The following is an 18,908-nucleotide window of genomic DNA, read 5'->3' as shown; positions in this document are numbered from 1 at the left end:
ACTCACACACATTGTAGTCACTTCCTTCAAAAATCAGGCGCCTCTTCTTGATGCAAACTTGGAAATTTCATCAGGAGCTGCCAAGTGTCCACTTTGCCTCTTTTGAGTTAACTCTTAGTATCCACCGGCTTATAAAGTGTAGCGAGGGGCCTAAATGACTAGACACCCTTTTACTGCTCGGATTCCAGTGCCGACTGGCCCGACCATCTTGTGGCGACCTGCCCTTCCCAACTACCGATGAAACTCTCGGCCGTCGGCCGTTTCATGATGGCCCCACAATGTCTGGCCATTTGTGACTTCAAAAAGAGGGTCCAAAAAATGAATAAAACTCAAGGGAAAGAAACCAACAACTAAGGTTAGTGGTTGCCGCAGCATCGTGACAATGCCCAATCCATGTGGAGTCCCCATGTCTGTCAAATATCTCGCATACTCATTATGCACCCCATCCTGTGAGCACTTGGCCAATCCCATATCAGTGACATCCAACTCTCTTAATATCTCCTCTAAGGTATCATAGAAGGTTGTTTGAGAATGGCTTGTCTTGGCATTGGAATCGTGTAGGAGGATGACATCTTTATCCCTAGAGAACTCTCATATGTCCTTTTCTAAAATCATGTATGGTGACTGCCCCTTGGGCAATGCATGCTCGGGGGTAAATAGCACATTGTAATATAAAGTGGCCTCCATGTTTCTACTTCACTCTGACTCTTAGGTACCTAGCATGCTCATCACTGTGAACAATACACAACTTTTCCTTGAATAAAATTGCTACACCTGACCACGTCCTCTATGCTTCGAGCTCACCTCTTGTCTACAAGTGGTCTCCTGATGGTATCTTGTCACTCTAGGCCATATTTTTTCCATACCTCAAGAGACGCACATGGGTACGGAATTACGGAATGATTACGGATCAGACTACTCGGAAATTTCACACGTCAGATAGACTACTACATAGGATGCTTAAAAGCCTACATACTACAACACCATGTTTAAAACTTACAAGCACAAAAGCATAGAAACTTTAGAAACTAGAATTTAGAGACTAGCTTGTTGGTCAATCTGCACATGGTACACCAATCAGTCAGAGCTTGAAGGTGAGCTGATTCGCAGCTCGTAGCTCACTAGCTGATTCGCAGCTCGTAGCTCACTGATGTGCCCAAATCTCACGCCTTTGTACGTTCAGTGCAATGCGTGCATAACAGAGTCAACAGCCCAACTCGCACGGCCAAAAAAGTGCAGGGTGAATTTTTTTTTGCCCCAAAATTAATGCCCGGTGATTGGCGGTACGGAATTAGTTTCCATACTCATCCGTACTTGGACCCGTATGGAAGTATAGCTGGGCATTCGTACGCGTGTGAAAAAAATTATGCTCAAGGCAATGTGGCACTGGGAGTTTGATGTGTCTTAGAGTAGAAAATAATGTCTCTTCCCCTGAAGCTATCCTCAAATACACCAACATCTAGCTTCATTGATCCATTACAGTTCCATACTTCCATTTTAAGGTTGGTCCATAGGTCTTGCGCCGTCATGCAGTGCGCCTTTCCAAGATGAGCACTCTCCCCCCTCCCTTCTCCCTCACATCCTTGATTTCTGGCATTACCTCTTGCATGTGTGCAATTTGTGCTCAAGTGAGGTCATCCCAGTTTGTTTAAAAGTTGGCTTCCTCTTCAAGAACTCTCTCTCCTAGTTTCCATAGTTGGGAAACGTAAAATGAGTGCTGTTTTTGTGGAACTTCCTTCCCCACCGTTTCCTTTCTTCCCTACTCTCCATGCACCTGTGTATGGCAACTCGCTTCAGAAATTCCCATGCCTTTCAAGAGTTCTTTCAATTCTTCTTCCACATTTCCAATGTCCTTAAGTCCTGTGACACGCACGTGAAGGGTTCTAGTCTTCCTCTTCTGCTCTTCCTCAATGGTCATGTTGATAGTGGTGGCTGTCGGTTTAGCTTCAGCCATGTTGGCTTTTCCCTTCTTTGCAACCTCAATCCACCCTTTAGCTTCAGAAACCTTCTTTTGTGTTTTGGTGAGGACATCCACCCATGAAATGGTTGTTCTCGACATCTGTTCTTCCTCTTCCTGAAGAGTTTTCACGTGTTCTCTACTCTTCTCAAGTTCCTTATCACTGAGGGCTGAATTTATTCCTCCTTACCTGGAATATTTTCACTCTTACAAGCTGCCAGTTCTCCCTTAAGTTCTTCAATCAATGTATCTTCTGCACTTTTGCGTTTTTCCTTATTTGATTCGTAGGGCTCACTAGCAGCGAAAGCCTCATCTAGCCTTTTTTGCATCACAACTTCCATTACTTGCACCTTTACCCTCACGATGGCTTGCATCTCCTCTTTCAGTGCCATGTACATCTCATCATGCTTATCAAGCATCTCTTTTTCCATCTCTTTCCTCATATGTGCATACATAGCATATTATAAAGTTGTATACATCTCTTTCTCAAGGTGTCCCCTCATAAGGTTCAACTCCGTCTTAATCATCACCTGTACCTTCTCAAATATTAGGTTACCCTTTACCCTAGAAAGTTTTTCGGTCTGAAAGAACCAGGTGACAATGTGCTGTCCCGACTTTTCCGCTTGAATGTGATCTTTGAGTTGGGTGGGGTTTGAAATGCATCTGGATCAAAAGTATTGTCTGGTTGGTCCATTATCTATGATATTTGCAACCTACAGGACTGCCTGCAAGAACCTCCCTTGCCTCTGTGCCCTTAGTGCTTCTGCACCCTTATGCTGCCCGTTCCATGCTACCTGTGTGCTGCCAGCTGGCTGTGACCTGCGCGTTGCAGAGAGAGGCCTTCACTTCGCGCTGCCAGCAAGATTGCACCAAGTTGGTAGACCTAGGTTGCAACCTTGCATTTGCGAGTCACTCCTCTGAATCTCCGGAGTTGCCTGCAATCGAGCCAAGACTTCCGTATGGTGTTGTTGCCCACACCCTTCACCTGGCCTTTCCGCCCCTCGTGCTGCAGCTCCTTGTCGCTATTGGTCTGTGCGCTACACATCAGCTTCGCCACAAGTTTGACCTTGCTCCGCAGAAGCCTCGAGTACCCCTTGGTGTGGTTTTATGGAATTAGGACACAATGTTTTGAGACTTTTCCTTTTATATTATTTTCGTTATTAAAGGATGAAGGGACCCGTACGCACTGATGTTGCATTTGTTTTCTTTTTTAAAACAGAGGAACCAGATCAAGAGACTATACAAGCTTTTGACAATCAAAGAGTCTGCTGCAACTGTTCCCAAAAACTTAGAAGCTCGTCGCCGACTACTGTTCTTTGCAAACTCCTTGTTCATGAACATGCCAAAGGCCAAGCCTGTGCAAGAAATGAGATCATTCAGGTTTGCTTAGAGCTGCTTTTTTTTTTTTGTCTGTGATAAGCTAGTAATAATTCAATATTCGACGGCGCACTTTCTTTGGGTATAATTTTTTTTCACTATGCTTCAGATGTTGAAAGAAGGCGTAAGTATGATAGACCATAAAAACATTCAATGATGCTTACAAAGAATGTAGTAGTGGTGTTTCCTTGCTAATGTCTAAGCACAAGAGGATTCTACATATTTTGAATCTGACAAAAGAATGCCAATGAAAGGAACACATCATTTAGGGCTTCACTAATTGCAACATTAACGGGAACATAAAGATTTTAGAGAAGCCATAGTAAACAAGTTTTTAAGGAGCCAAGTGTGCTAAGAAAATTTATTTCTGATCAGATCGTAAGACTGGGCTTGTGTGTTAAACAATGATTTTTTAAGGGGACGGCAAACTGGTGGGCATACTTCTGCCCTCCTTCCCCTGTCTCACGTTGCTTAGCAAGGTGAACAAAAGCACATCTTTATATCAATCAGGTAGATGAACTCTGTCATGTAACTGTCCATTTTAATGACAGATAAAGCTAGTTTAAGCCTTCTTGATCATAACAAATAATTCGTGTCAGTCACTGATTGTGAGTAATCAAAATAAAGCATTTAACAGGAGGCGATGTACCAGTCTTTGGCAGTAGCACCCAATTAGTGTCTATGGCCCCGCTGGCTAGTAATCCTTAATGAGGGGCTTCTGTATGAACCACGAAGGTCCCCTCTGTATGAACCATGAAGGTGCCCATTCTGCATGCATGTCTAGTTGGCCAAACAATTATTTGTTTCTTATTTTTATGCTGATGGGAGTTCACAGTTAAATATTTGTGCATTAATAAAGTTGCTATTGTGTACTCTCAGAATTCTTTAAGCTTTGTTTGTTCGTTATGACAGTGTTTTCACTCCATATTACGAAGAGGATGTGATATACACAAATGAGCAGCTTCAGAAAAAGAACAAGGATGGGATATCAACTCTATTCTATCTTCAAAAAATTTTTAAAGGTATCAAGCATGCGGTAACCCATAAATAAGCAGGGAGTGTTTAAGAATTAGTCATAAGCTCTGTTATTGGTCAGGTCAATCTAGCTACATTGGACAAAAACTGCTAAGAAAAGTGGACAGGACTCCTAGTTCTCATGAAACAGTACCATCTCTGTAAATTTTTCTGTTTAATGATAGATTAGTTTCCTGAAGAGTGGCAGTGGTCCTGATCTCTGGGTGTGTGGCTAGAGAGCAGGACTCATAGTTTCATAATGAAATCCCTATGAAAAACCGACATGCAGGCTAGCGGATATTTCATTTCACAGAGTTGATACTATTTTACACAGTAGTAAACTTTCTGATCTGCACACAAACATATCCAGTCAATGGTTATGCCAGTAAGCTGCATAATGCCAAAGTGCTTTTCTGTACTAACTATTTGTTGATTTCTAATTGTAGATGAGTGGGGCAACTTTCTGGAGAGGATTAATTGTGATGAGCTCACCTTAATGGAAAAGATAGAGAAGAAAGACCCAGAAGCCACCTTGGAATTGCGCTTATGGGCATCTTACCGTGGACAAACATTGGCACGGACAGGTATCATTCTCTCTAAAACACAAATCTACTTGCATCGTCTGCTCTTGGGAAATCCATCAATTGACTCTTCAATTGCCTTTATAGTCCGTGGGATGATGTATTATAGAAGGGCTCTCATGCTTCAGAGTTTTCTTGAGCGACCAGATGCAGCAGGTGTTATAGGTTCTGTTATAATTTCGGTAAAAACAGGTGGATTGCTGCTCGGAGAAAGCCTTTCTTAAATCTGCTTTTGGCTTTTACAGTGGTTGATAAAGATGCTGAAGCGGTTCCATACCTCAACCCAAAGGGTTACCTTGATTCACGTGCAGCTCGTGCTCAATCGGATATCAAATTCACATATGTCGTGACATGCCAGATCTATGGGCAGCAAAAGCAGAAACAAGATCATCGTGCAGCAGATATCTTGTACCTAATGCAGAAGTATGATCTTGCTGTAGCTCCTGGTTCTAACTGTCTAGTCACCAGTGTTTTGTGGATTATTGTTGTTTCATTTGTGGATCATATCAAAGTTTTGCTGTACAGAAATGAAGCATTGAGGGTGGCATTTATTGACACGGTTGAAGTCCTAAAGGATCAGAAGACTCACAAGGAATTTTTCTCGAAGCTTGTAAAAGCTGATATAAACGGCAAAGATCAGGTTAGTTCTCTAATATAACCTTGTTACTTTGTTGAACAGTTTTCCTGCTCTCTACGGGCCATGGATTGCCGTTATTTTTCCTTGGAACTGCAGGAGATTTATAAGATCAAGCTTCCTGGAAATCCAAAGTTGGGGGAAGGAAAGCCGGAAAATCAGAACCATGCAATTGTTTTCACTCGTGGGGAGGCTGTTCAAACTATTGATATGAATCAGGTGACAGCCCAGGGTTCCTACCCAGTGGTAGTGCAAAAGGGGATACTTGTTTGTAGACTGCTTCTATTAATTAGCTCACAGATTTTGTCTAAGGATTTTCTTTTTGCCAAAAAAATGAAGGACAACTATTTTGAAGAGGCGTTGAAGATGCGCAATCTTCTTGAGGAGTTTGTGCAGAACCATGGTTTGCGTCCACCAACTATTCTTGGTGTTCGAGAACATGTGTTTACTGGAAGGTGCATCTTGGACTATAAAGTTAGTACTTGTAGTCTGCTCATTTTCATTCAGTTATTTCATTGTTTGAATGTTTCAGTGTCTCTTCGCTTGCTTGGTTTATGTCGAATCAAGAAGGAAGCTTTGTTACACTTGGCCAGCGTGTGTTAGCTACAGCTCTAAAGTAAGTAAGCTGAAATGAGGATTGGACACTTTGAGCAAGTTGTTACAAGGTAGAGCTGAGCAGCTTTAGCATGTATACAGGCTGACTCTTTTGTTGAAAATTCAGGGTCAGAATGCACTACGGGCACCCTGATGTTTTTGACCGAGTGTTTCATATAACAAGGGGTGGCATAAGTAAAGCATCGCAGATTATCAACATCAGTGAGGATATTTATGCAGGTAAGAACAAAGATGGAGATTGCTACGCACAATCTTTAGTTCACATGAAAAATGAAAAAGTGAATTCACTGATAATTCTTGTGCCTTGAAGGATTCAACTCCACCTTACGACAAGGGAACATCACTCACCATGAGTATATACAGGTAAGATTGTCAGGTTCGTTGTACATTGCAGGAGTTATTTTTTTCAAATATTTCTTTTGGAGGCTTTTCTTTGTGTCGGGGTGTTCTTGCATGCCACCATATCTGTTTAGTTTTATCTGACAAAGCGTCTGTTTACTGTTCATCTGTTTATATTTGCAGTTTTCATTTCAAATTTTGCTATGCTTGATTAAGGAGATTTTTGAATCTTTAATGAGATTTTATCTGTCAAGTACTCAAAGAACTGGAGGGAAAATTCATGGATAAGTTATCAGAATGCGCCGATTTTTATCAAATGGTCTTCTCATGGTGTGAAGCAATCAGCCATCAGTATCATCTATTATTGCTGTTTAACATCCTGCGAACATAATTTTTCAAATGACATCAAGTTTTTTTAGTCCTAATAGATAGCTACCGAGTTCTGTGGATTTCTAGTTTGTCCTCTCCTGTTGTAACATTCATGAAGCTTCTGAAAAGCTTTTGGCACTCTGATTTTTTTCAGCATTGACTTGGTTGTTTTTCTTATGTTTTGGAGTCATACAAGAAAAATTATGTTAATGTCTACCTAGGTTCTACACCAATCTCTCTTTTCACATGTTTTCGGAAATTTTTCATTATGAGATCTTCCTTCTGTCTTTAAAGGCGTTTGTGTGTCTCATTGCCCAGCAAATAGACACGAGTACCTAGAAAATTTTTAGGAGAATTTTTTCAGAATTTTCAAATTTTGCAAATTTCTTAGGAGATTTTATCCTTTTGGCTCTTTTGATCAAGGAGTTAGCTTCTCCTTTCGTCCAGATCGGAACTCTTGATATTCCAGCGTACTAATTAACCATCACACCCAGACCGTACTAATCTTCCACGGGTGTCTTGATGCACTATAATTACATACCCATGCAATCTCATCCAATTAGGAATATTCAGTGGTTGGCACATCAAAATGCAACACAAATGCTCACATATGCATGTTACAAGACTCCCCCCGCAAATAACCATCCAGGTCCGGGCCATGAGCTGTTCAACGACTCCCCCATAACTCCTCTCGCAAATAACCTAAAAAGGTCCGGGCCATGAGTTATAGAGGCCTTTTACAACCAAACGCCCAACAGACTGCAGCTTGCGTCGTTTGGAGGTGCTGAGAGTAACCACTACTAAGACTTCTTAATACTCCTCCCGTAAATAACCACAAGGGTCCGGGCCATGAGTAAAAACAACACTTTTCAATCATTCAATACTCCCCCCGCAAATAATCACAAGGGTCCGGGCCATGAGTATGACGAAGCATTCTCAAACATCTTTTTTCACCCTCCACTCGGAGTAAAATCACCAATCATTGAAACCAGTATTAAAACTAGAGTCAAACAATTCAAATTGGCACCAAGACAAATTTAAAACAGATAGAATCCATTTCAAACAAATTCCAAACAGGATCACAGAACAAGTTCTCAAACAGATTCTCAGACAAAATTCAAACTTAAAAAGCAATCTCGACATTAGCCGAGCTTGAAAAGTCGACCGACTTTCCATCCTAAAACCTGCACCAAAAATTAGGATTAGGTTCCATCCATGAGGTTGTAGCCGAGCATAGAATGGTCCTTCAGCTCTTGGACAGACAGTGTTTCTTTGGCGGTGATCGTAGTCCCAAGAGATAGCAATCACAATGAACCTCCAAGGTCATCTGCTCGTGAAAGGACATCTATTAAGAGATGTCGAGAAATTTCAAGTTATAATCTTCTAGGGTTTCCATGGCAAGCATTTCATGATAACTTGGGGCAAATTTTTTTCTTGAAAGCTTGCCAAGTACTTGGAGTATGTTGCTTGGTAGCTATCAACATCTGCATGACACTGCCTCTGAGAAAAAGAGCAGCCTGAAACAAATCTTGGTTCCTTCTCTTGCAAGTGATCTTAATGGCTTATGCCCTGTAAGACATGAGCGGTGAAGACGGGAGCGCGCCTGATGCACAATGAAGTAAGGGTGACAGTGCCTAATAGGTTCGGGGTCTGAGAGTGCCTAATAGGTTCGGGGTCAGGGAGTGCCTAATAGGTTCGGGGTCAGAGCAGGAAGCCAAAATCTCCAATAAACTTTAGAAGTGCGATCTTGCTCTGTCTTCTCTTTAGTCGGACCGGTATGCTTTCAGAAAAGCACACGCCTGATGCTCTAATACCACTGTCACGAGACTTGCACCACGTGCCAATAGAAAAGAACAGACTGAACAGACTTTTAGCACTTCAATAACAACTAAACTGAGAGAGCGTGAGTGTTGCTAAATTGGCTTTATTTGATAGAAAAATAAATCTAAATGAATTATTGGATTTATAAGTGAGAGGGTTTTCTCACTTGGAACACCAAGGACAAATAATTCTAAATGAATTATTGGAATTTTAAGTGAGAGGGTTTTTCTCACTGGAGACATCCGAGTACAGAGTATTCCTAGTACGTCATTCAAAGTAATGACGAGAACACTGTGAACGGGAATATCTGTAAGTCCACCAGGAACGGGTACTTCTGATGCGTCACATCGGATGGGTGATAGGGAGCATCGCGAAGAAGTATCCGACCATCTGGGAACGGCATCTATGATGCGTCATAGGATGGGTGACATAGAGCATCGTGAAGGAGATTGTACCGTAGGTTTGGTAGGAAAAGACTAGGTGTTAGGTATTCCTAATGCGTCACAAGGTGGGTGACACGTGCATCGGAAAGGAGGTATCCATACTCAAGAGGAAATTTCGAATTGTGTTAGAAATATGCACAAGGAAAAGCAAGCACTTGAATGAAGATGGGTTCAAAGGAAACTTTGAGGAAAAACGGATGCTTTCTGAGAAAGCGGAATTGCTTTTCGGCAAAGCAGATGCTTTCCCGTGAGGAAGTCTATGTCTGCATTGCAACTCTGCATGTGATTGCATCCAGGGACGTCTGGGAAGTGCTGTGAAAGCATTGTTTTTAACTTATAAGGTTTTATTGAGTTTTTGGGCAGATTCAGACTATTTTTACATATGCCGGCCGCCCACTTAATAAGTGGGCAGCCATTTGATAAATAAGGCAACAGATCAGCCAACTTTTTCTCCCTCTCTTTTTCTAGCAGAACAACGCAGAGGATCAGTTTTTGCAAGAAGGAGAGGATCAGTGTCTACAAGAAGGAGATGCTGCTGCAGAGTTCACCCGCAAAGAAGGCGTTTGCTGGTGATGCCCATGACTGTCCCAAGTGTACCCGATGTTGCCAGGACCCAGTGCGCGAGTTCCCTCGCTAAGAAGTGCCTACGGAGCGTGTTTCCATCGCGACAAGCTGCTGTTTTTCTCTGTTTTCAGCCCATAAACGTTGTAGACGGGATTGATTTACGAGAAGGAAGTCGAGAACACACCTCTTTTGTGTGTAGGATTGGAAGAGAGGATTTTCTATGTAGAGATCTCTTCCGGGGAATTGCTTTCTAAGAACCGAGTTGCGTTCCGAGTGTCAAGATTGTGAAGGTAATGATTTTCATGTTATGATCTCTGAGTATTTGATTGCAGATGTACTTCCTCTTCGTGAGGGAGTAGGAACATAAGAAGGCATGAGCCTCTGCATGATAAAAGCGCTCTGAGGAACTAGAGCCAGATCAGCCCAAGGGTTTCGTACCCAAGATTGGGAAGTAGATGCACGTATTTGAGAGTGGTAGTCTCTCGAGTTGGGAAACAGGAACTTGAAATTTCCAAGTAAGGACTTTGTGTCCGGGAAAGCAGAGTTGTTCTTCGGGAAGAGGACTCTGGAAACAGAGTTGGAAAAGAGAGTTGCAGGGATGTCATGCCCTGAGTCTGGAAGGTGAGATCCAGAGGCGAGAACCTTGATTCTCGAGGATTTAAAATAAGGAACGGAAGTTCCTTGGAAGAGGGTTTTGCCCTAGGAATAGGAAGTCGAGGCTTCCAGGAACCATCAAGTCCTATTCTAGAATGAATGTGGTAATACGTTCGGTTCAAGTGCTTGTATAGACTTCTCCTCAGTAATAAAGATACTATTACGAAGGGGGACCAGCCCATCTTCTGGTCCCTAGTGCTGTGTCGATCTTCTCACTCTGTATCTCTCTCTATCTATTTCTCTCTATATCCTCTAGCTTTAGTAATAAGTGATAAATCCTATTTATCCGAATGTATTTTATATTGCTATGCGCTCCCGTTTGTGACAGTGGTATCAGAGCATGGTCTCCTCTCTTTCTCTATAAAGGAGGACGACTCTTGGAAGATACGGGAAGAAGTCATGACAAGCCAAGAGAGAAGTAAGCAGGCAGAACCCTAAGTCGTGTAAGGAAAAGCTCGTAGAGTTGGGAAAATTTCTCTCTGCAAGAAGTCGACACAAGACTTGGAATTCTTTGAGAAGGTGACAAGAGCATGATGCTCAAGAACCTAGAGAATCCAAGGAGCGGAATGCTCAAGATCCTTCAAAACCTAGAAGATATCCACGAACATCAATCTTGAACCATAGCCAAGAAATCCCGTCATTTCGGGAAGGATATGAAGAAGGTCTCTAGGCTAGTCAAGTTTGATACTTGTAACGGAAGGGAAGATGTCGTGAAAGCTACTGCTTTCATTCGACAGTTCGAAGTTGCCTTTGCATACGGCAATTTCTGAGAAGTGTCGAAGGTGAGGCATGTGACCAAACACCTCAAGGGGGATTGCAAGTACTTGGTGGTATACCAAAGCTCTGCAAGGAACTTACAACAAGACTTGGATTCAATTCAAGGCTGAATTTTTTTGACAAATTTTTTTTCCTCTACGCTTTGAGGAAGGCATCCAAGAAGATTGGGACCGGTTTGTCCAATAGAAATACGAGCAAGTCCAAGCTAGTAGTGGTTCACTCTTGCCAAGGTAGCTCCACTTTTGATCCTCTTTGAGGAAGGAAAGATAATGAAATTTAACGAAGGACTTTTGCCCGAATTTTGTAGACGTATCTGCAAGATACTTTGCAGCAGATGGTGGAGTCAACAATACAAGCTGAAGGTGTAGACCTCAGTGTACATAGAATCTAATACCCACAGTGGGATGGGAACCATTGAACACAGAAACAACGAACTTTTGTTACCTCTTCTCGAAGGATACATTGCTATCTGGAGAAAGTTTGGAGTAAGGGAATTCAATTTAAACAATGAGTTCTTGAATAGAAGACCCTCGAACTTCAAGTGAGAGGGCAAGTCTTTGATCAAAGTTAAATCTTTGAGGAACTCCTAAAGTGCGTATTGCTTTTATGTACGAGATATGCATGTGTCTAACCAAGACAATCACTCTTGAGTGTTTATGAGAGTAGAATCGAGTTGAAACATTGCTTTATACGATGAACTGCTTTGCTTAACCATCCGGAAGGTCCATGATTGATCTGGTATCCGGTAATTCTCGAAGAGATTACCTGGTACTGCGGGTAGGAAATTATGAAGGAACCATTCTGAGCTTTCACGCAAAGATTTCACCCATAGATGGGAAGTTGGTCGGCATTGGAATTCCAGTAGTAAAAGGGTGTTTAGGCTCAGTTCAAAGGCATCTCGGTCCCCTCACCGCACTTAATAAGTTGGTGGATACTAGGAAATTAACTACATAGAGGCACAATGACAAGGTGGGGTCACCCAGAGATAATCACTCGAGAACTGGGCAACATTGTATTTTTGGACGTGGTCCCAATGGTGAAAGATGGTCAGATGACGAGTGAGAGTCCAATCGAAGCATCTCCTAAAATTTAGGGAATTGCTATTTTGGGCCATGAAATTTGTTAGCGTCATTAGCTCCAGAATGACAAGAGGAACATTTCACTATTTTGCCGCTAAGTCAACTGAGGAACCGGTTGAGATTTTTAGATCAAAAGATCCAGAGTGGGGAATTAATGGATGAGTGCCACTTGGCACATTTTTGGGTATTTTTCAACTTTAGAGACAGAAGCGCCATATTGTGGATTGTTGCAGGTACAAAAGCTATTGTGTGCAAGCTTTCTCTCTCATGTACAATTAGTGCAAGAAGTGATGTCCTGTACACTCTACACTGCTCTCTCTCTCTCCCCCCTCCGTGCAGTTATGTGATGCCCCACAAGAGGGCTCTTCATTTAACCTATGTAAAGTTGTGTAGTCTTATGCTTCTATGTCGAGGCAAGAGCCTCTTTGAGCAAGAACATGAGTAGCTAATTGCTACTCCAAAAGCAGGCACCGAGAGGGTGATAACTTCATTACAGGTGCATTTTCAGTGCTGGTTATGCCTTGTTTTTGGATTGTTTTGCAGCCGTATGGATGCCAGAAGTATTGGGAACAGTGCCCCACTGTTAGAGGACAGATCTAGGACTGTGAAGGGCTTAAAACAGAGTAAAAACCAGTAAATACAGCGAGTTGTAATTGCTTTTTTTTAGGGGGCTGAAAACAGAGGGTTTATGTCATTGGAAGGGAGTTCCAACAGGGGGATTTGTTTAGGGCAAGTTTTTGGGACCGTTTTGTTGCCGAAATTTTACTAGAACATGTGTGATCTTGTTGGATATAGGTTAAGATCCCCAGAACTCTAGTTTTGTAACTTTACCCTCTAAAGGAATAAAGAAATACCGAAAGGGGCGCCAATTTTTGGACCTACAGGTTGTCGGCGTCTCCTCGGAGCATTCTAGCTTCCGAGCCATGTGTGCTTTGAAGTGTTAATTCCCGTTATAGGTTTTTATTTGCAAAGTTTCTCTGTGTATTATAGTAAAGTAAAGTTTCGGGTGAAAGCCTAAGTCTACCGCCCCTACGGCCGGTTTCATGGTTCCGTCGCCGGGACAGAATCACTTTTTCCTCAAGAAGTGAGCCTTGGTTGGTTTGGTGAAGACACATGGTATAGGAACGCGGGATTACACTATGGCCGACAAAGGGAAGAGCATTATGGAAGAGGGCTCGTCTGCGAAGGACAGGCAGGAAATTTCTACAGTGTTTGAGGTTGGCAAGAGTTCATGGCCACGTTTTCTGTACCTCCTGCCGATGTGAATTCTCCTGCAGTGCAAGACTTTATGACTGGGCAACTTGAAGATGATGGCGTTCAAGACTGAGTTAGTTGCTGCTGTGAACGTGTTTTCTCGACTAGTGCAGAACCGAAGGCATACCCACACACTCAATTGGAGCATAACCTTTATTTATAATCACGAGACGGTGGACTATACAGATGGGTGTTTAGTGGCCTAGTGTGTTCCTTGAGGAGAGCAGCAGAGACTAGATTGACTAGAGTGTATGCAACTATGTGGAGACTAGAGATGATGAGTTTGCAGGCTGAGTTCCAAGAACCTCGAACGAAGCTTTGGCTTTTTGATCTTTTGGTGACTCCTCCTGTGCTTTATGGAGTGCAGATATGGGGGCCATTATCTCGTAGCACTAAGGGATGGAGATGTATAGAAAGGCCGTTGGTTTTTATGATATCTCGGATGATTAGAGCCAAAGGTTTAGTACCACATGTGATTATTCGGGCAGAGCTAGCTGCCCCACCGTTGACGGTAAGAGGCACTGATATGGCCGACTAGCCTTGGAGTCGTCTTGCCAACTTGCGTCATAGGGAGATGCATCTTGTTGGTATGCATAGATGACCTCTTGGTTTCAATTAGATGATTTCAGTATGGACAGACTTCCCCCCTTCAAGTATTCTTTGGATGCATCCTCCTTGTCTCTCACGTGGACAAAGATCACCAAACTCATCAGAGAGGACTTGATTTAGTTAGACACCAGACTGACATGGATACAGCCGACACATGAGTTGGACACGAAGATGGCTTTCTAAAGAGAGCATCTTCTCCAGCTTACGGAGGACGGGTTTGTGACTAGACCTAGCTACATGGACATTCATTTCATTTATCTCATGGGATACGATATGCTATTGGTCAAATGTGCACATCCTCACACCAGCTCGAGATGGAGGCCGATAGATTTAGAGGAGTACCAGCGGAGGCTATGACATATTAGCTATGTCATATGGAGCCAGAGACAGAGATACATTATATATATCATTGTCCAATGTAGTACGAGATACAGGCCATTCTCACTGTCTTTTCAGAGAGGGTTTTGGACCATTGTTATGAGATATCAGGATCAGAGATGCCTTGGTTTGTATCTTTTAGAGCTGCGTAGACACAGAGAGGGTATACTCAGAGAGAGATAGTCCAAGAGACAGATCACAAACTTCTTCAGACTAGCTATTGTATAGCCAGAGGAGCAGCCATCACAACAGATTTCAGAGTCTACCCGTACAAGAGGTACATTAATTGACCGAGCCCTTGAGCTCGAGAGATCCAGACGCGCATGACTACGAGGGGCACATCGACGGAGATTACAAAAGAAGATCATTTGATGTTGGACATCTTGGGACACCGACGACGATGATGATGTTTTTACCCTTGTGATCCCCCTCATAGTGCCCTATAGTTTTATTTTAGCTTTTTTGCTTTCAGTTACAAGCTCTCTTAGTTTCTTCCGGACACTGGATCAGATTCTCCCGAGATGTAACTTTTGGGTCTCATAGGTCATTTTGGCCTTTTGAAGACTTTTAGTATTACATTTTATAAATATCCCCATTGCTATTGTGGCAATTGTTACATCAGTTTTCTGTGAAGGGGTACATGCTTCTGCTGGTTTAAACTCTGGTCGCGACTGCTGAAACTAAGTGCCTCCATTATTGAGGTGATTATTATAAATTGACTTTTTCATGAAAAAAAAAACCCACACTGATTTGCAACTATGCACATCACATCCTACCCCTCTCTGCCGACTTCAACTTACATAAGTACCAAATTGTAGTGTACATGTGGCTACCATTCATGCTCATGGTGCTCACTGTTCGGTTTGAAGACCTGCTGAACTTGTGTAAGTGCTTAAATGGATTTGTAGCTGTTTTTGGACACGAGGTTTATGTGTCATGCTTTGCTACTTTTTGTCCTTAGACCATAAAAAGACAGGATGTTAAAGGCCTGCAATGAGGCAGTATATCCATGAACAATACGTTAAGTTTGACTAGGTGCTGAAATGCTGAATCTTTGCAGGTAGGGAAGGGTAGGGATGTGGGTTTGAATCAGATAGCCATGTTTGAAGGAAAAGTTGCTGGAGGAAATGGAGAGCAGACTTTAAGTCGAGATGTGTATCGGTTAGGACAGCTTTTCGACTTCTTCAGGATGCTTTCCTTCTATGTAACATCAGTGGGCTTCTATGTGTGTACTATGGTAAGGGATTTCTTGTGAGTAATATCTGCTGCTAAACATTGTTTAAAGGTTTAAAGAGAAAACACTAAATTGCTTAGCAATGATAACCTTGCTTGTATTGGGAAACAGATGACGGTCCTTGTAGTTTATGCTTTTCTCTATGGAAAAGCTTACTTGGTAAGTAGAATGAGAACAAGTCATATTTTGTTTTGCATGTGTGCTGTGGTAACGTTCAGGAAAATGCTGATGTGTTTATGATTTATGAAGGCTCTGTCTGGAATTGGAGCTCAATTGGAGGACAGGGCACAAATTAGGGGTAATACTGCTCTGCAGAGTGCTCTAGAAACACAGTTTTTGTTTCAAATTGGTATCTTTACTGCCATACCGATGATAATGGGATTTATTCTAGAGCAAGGAGTCCTCAAGGTAAGCTTTGACTCCGGAGACCAGTGATATATTTATATTGAGATATGTAGCTCTAATCATTCTCTAGTTGTGTTCAGGCCATTGTAAATTTTGTCACGATGCAACTTCAGCTCTGCTCCGTGTTTTTCACTTTTTCATTGGGAACGAGAACGCATTATTTTGGGCGCTCTATCTTGCATGGCGGTGCAAAGGTGATCATCTAAGAGCTTTGCATGTTTCCTGCTTGCTGAAAGTAATTTGCAATCATCACTCATTTTGCCCAATTTGGCGACAACCAGGATTGCGTTTCATAGAAAAGTAAAAAGTGATATTTTGTTTGCTATCTCCTTGCAGTATCGAGCAACTGGAAGAGGGTTTGTTGTGGAACACATAAAATTTGCAGAAAACTATAGGCTTTACTCACGCAGCCACTTTGTAAAAGGGTGAGTCCATGGTATTTTCGTTACATTACATGTCGAAAGTAAGGGTAAGGCTTGATAGAATCTATACATTATTGTTTGCAGGCTAGAAATTGCGATGCTCTTGGTGATTTATCTTGTCTATGGCTTTGAAGACTCAACTCTTGGATATGTCCTTCTTAGCTTTAGCAGCTGGTTCCTTGCTATATCATGGCTTTATGCCCCATTTCTTTTCAATCCAGCCGGCTTTGAATGGCAAAAGTAATGATACGTGCTATGTGGAGAGTTTTTCTAATTACAATACCTGGTTATTTATAAGCTGACATGGGTGCATCTGTCTGGAAGGACCGTGGAAGACTTTGGAGACTGGACAAACTGGCTGCTGTACAAGGGGGGTGTAGGTGTGAAAGGAGAAGAAAGCTGGGAAACATGGTGGGATGAAGAGCAGGCAAGTGCTCTACTTTTTACAACGTAGCAACCTGCTTTAGCAAGCAAAATTCTGCATGTTTGAGCTTCAGCTCTGCGTTTGCACGAGCATGTGGCTACCAGTGTCACTCTTTGCTTAATGCTCCATGAATGTTCATGCAAAGAAGTTTGAAGTGCTTTGCTGCTCAAGATAATCATGTAAAGAAGTCTTTTCATCACTCCTATGGTGGTCCTCTTACTGTAGAATTTTCGTCTGCTGCAGGCACATATTCAAACACTGCGTGGGCAAATTCTGGAGACTTTATTGAGTTTACGCTTCCTCTTCTTTCAATATGGTGTAGTATATAAGTTGAATGCTGCAAATCGTAGCACAAGCTTGGCGGTAATGACTTGGATACAAACAATGCTGTTCCACTGACTGCTGGTTTCAATTGTTATCTTCATGACTTTGTACGGTTATGGCAGGTGTACGGTGTATCCTGGTTGGTTCTAGTAGGAATCGTGCTCCTATTCAAGGTAAGAATTCAATGGTAATTTCATTTTTGTTGAGGTGTCAGTGATTTTTCTTTTTAAAACAAATCTCATGTTTTGGTTCTTTGTAAAAAACAGATTTTTACTTTTAGCCAAAAGACCTCAGTAAACTTTCAAATGTTTCTGCGACTCTTTCAAGGCACCGTTTTTGTGCTTTTGCTGGCGGCTCTTGCTCTTCTGATCGTCTTAACAACCTTCTCCATTGGGGATATATTTTCGAGCTTGCTAGCTCTGGTTCCAACTGGCTGGGCCATTCTGTCGGTAAGTCTTAAGTCTCTTGTCTTTTGCAGTGGGTAATGTCTGCATGATTGTAGTCATGCACATGCACATACAGATGTACATGCATGTATACTTCATGCTCATTTGACATTGCCATGATATGTGAAGTCAAGTCTTTTCTTACAAAGGTGTTTTCTGCAGATCGCCATTGCATGGAGGTCAGTCGTAAAGCGGTTGGGTTTATGGAAGTCCATTCGCACAATTGCTCGATTTTATGATGCTGCCATGGGCTTGGTGGTTTTCTTTCCCATTGCTGTACTCTCATGGTTTCCGTTTGTGTCTACCTTCCAAAACCGCCTTCTCTTCAACCAAGCCTTCAGCCGAGGTCTTGAAATATCTCTCATTCTGGCTGGAAACCAGCCAAATGCTCAGTAGAAAGGGGAGAGTCACCCATTTCTTGTAACATCACAGCATCGCACTTGGATGCATCAGTTTTGAGTTGAGTGTACCATTCTGTAAATGTTGTAAGCTAACGGCAAGTGGCAGTCCCATTATTTAGTACGTAACATGGGAGCCCCTATCACCAAACATGAGGAAGAGTTTTGTACTGTAGGTGTTAGTCATCAAAAGATTGAATTTAGTTTGCCTTGATTGCTCTACTGTGCAGATGGTAAGAAAGCAAAGCGGCAGTAGTGTGGCTTTTACCTCATGGCATTGCTTGCTGTAAAGGCTTTGTAGCATCTCTCCTTGAAGCTTTTGCCAAAAGCTCTACTAACTCCCAACACAAAAGTTTGCTTTAAATGATGTGCGAAGTAGAAAATTTGTACATTGTAATATTTAAAAATTAAAGGGGATGCACGTTAGGATAATTTTGCCCATTAGAAAAAGAAAAGACCATACATACATATGGTGTGTGTGGAGTTGACATTGCTCTCCATATTGACAATAATATTGTAGGGAACGTGCCCTTTCCCTGCCACTTTTATCCCTTTCCACGTTGATGGGGGACTTATGCTTCTCCTCCAGTGGAATTTTTGTCCCCTTCATGTCCAATCTTTTCAATGAAGATGATGTAAATATTTGGCATTAATGTGCACATGTAGAATCTAATCTGAATACTTTTGAGATCACAGAGGAAATTGAAAAACTGGTATTAGTGTACCCTTGGCATTGATCGTCTGCAGCAAGCACAGCCTTGGATGGACCAGCCCATAAACATTTTTTTTT

At 42.2% G+C, this 18,908-nt stretch overlaps 1 protein-coding gene across 2 annotated transcripts in view; it reads left to right on the top strand.

Annotated features, from left to right (window-relative positions):
* Positions 1-18,330, top strand: part of LOC147446904 (callose synthase 9-like) — a 146,392-nt gene extending 128,062 nt beyond the window's left edge. Inside the window, exons 30-51 of one of the 2 annotated variants that reach the window (XM_086522848.1) lie at positions 3,177-3,337; positions 4,247-4,356; positions 4,795-4,932; positions 5,017-5,085; positions 5,175-5,352; positions 5,455-5,569; positions 5,663-5,782; positions 5,903-6,018; positions 6,096-6,179; positions 6,285-6,397; positions 6,489-6,541; positions 15,526-15,702; positions 15,811-15,858; positions 15,949-16,107; positions 16,185-16,298; positions 16,441-16,529; positions 16,611-16,766; positions 16,851-16,953; positions 17,194-17,313; positions 17,397-17,447; positions 17,541-17,723; positions 17,883-18,330. In XM_086522848.1, coding sequence (XP_086378974.1) covers positions 3,177-3,337; positions 4,247-4,356; positions 4,795-4,932; positions 5,017-5,085; positions 5,175-5,352; positions 5,455-5,569; positions 5,663-5,782; positions 5,903-6,018; positions 6,096-6,179; positions 6,285-6,397; positions 6,489-6,541; positions 15,526-15,702; positions 15,811-15,858; positions 15,949-16,107; positions 16,185-16,298; positions 16,441-16,529; positions 16,611-16,766; positions 16,851-16,953; positions 17,194-17,313; positions 17,397-17,447; positions 17,541-17,723; positions 17,883-18,116 — 2,691 coding nt within the window. In that variant the 3' untranslated portion in view covers positions 18,117-18,330. The remainder of the gene's footprint in view (positions 1-3,176; positions 3,338-4,246; positions 4,357-4,794; positions 4,933-5,016; positions 5,086-5,174; positions 5,353-5,454; positions 5,570-5,662; positions 5,783-5,902; positions 6,019-6,095; positions 6,180-6,284; positions 6,398-6,488; positions 6,542-15,525; positions 15,703-15,810; positions 15,859-15,948; positions 16,108-16,184; positions 16,299-16,440; positions 16,530-16,610; positions 16,767-16,850; positions 16,954-17,193; positions 17,314-17,396; positions 17,448-17,540; positions 17,724-17,882) is intronic. The other variant, XM_086522849.1, reaches the window with a different exon arrangement.
* The last annotated feature ends 578 nt before the right edge of the window (positions 18,331-18,908 follow it).

Source organism: Adiantum capillus-veneris, chromosome 11, assembly GCF_014529385.1.
Source record: "Adiantum capillus-veneris isolate H3 chromosome 11, ASM1452938v2, whole genome shotgun sequence".
NCBI classification, from domain to species: Eukaryota; Viridiplantae; Streptophyta; class Polypodiopsida; order Polypodiales; family Pteridaceae; genus Adiantum; species Adiantum capillus-veneris.
This window is presented reverse-complemented; position numbering and strand designations above follow the sequence as displayed.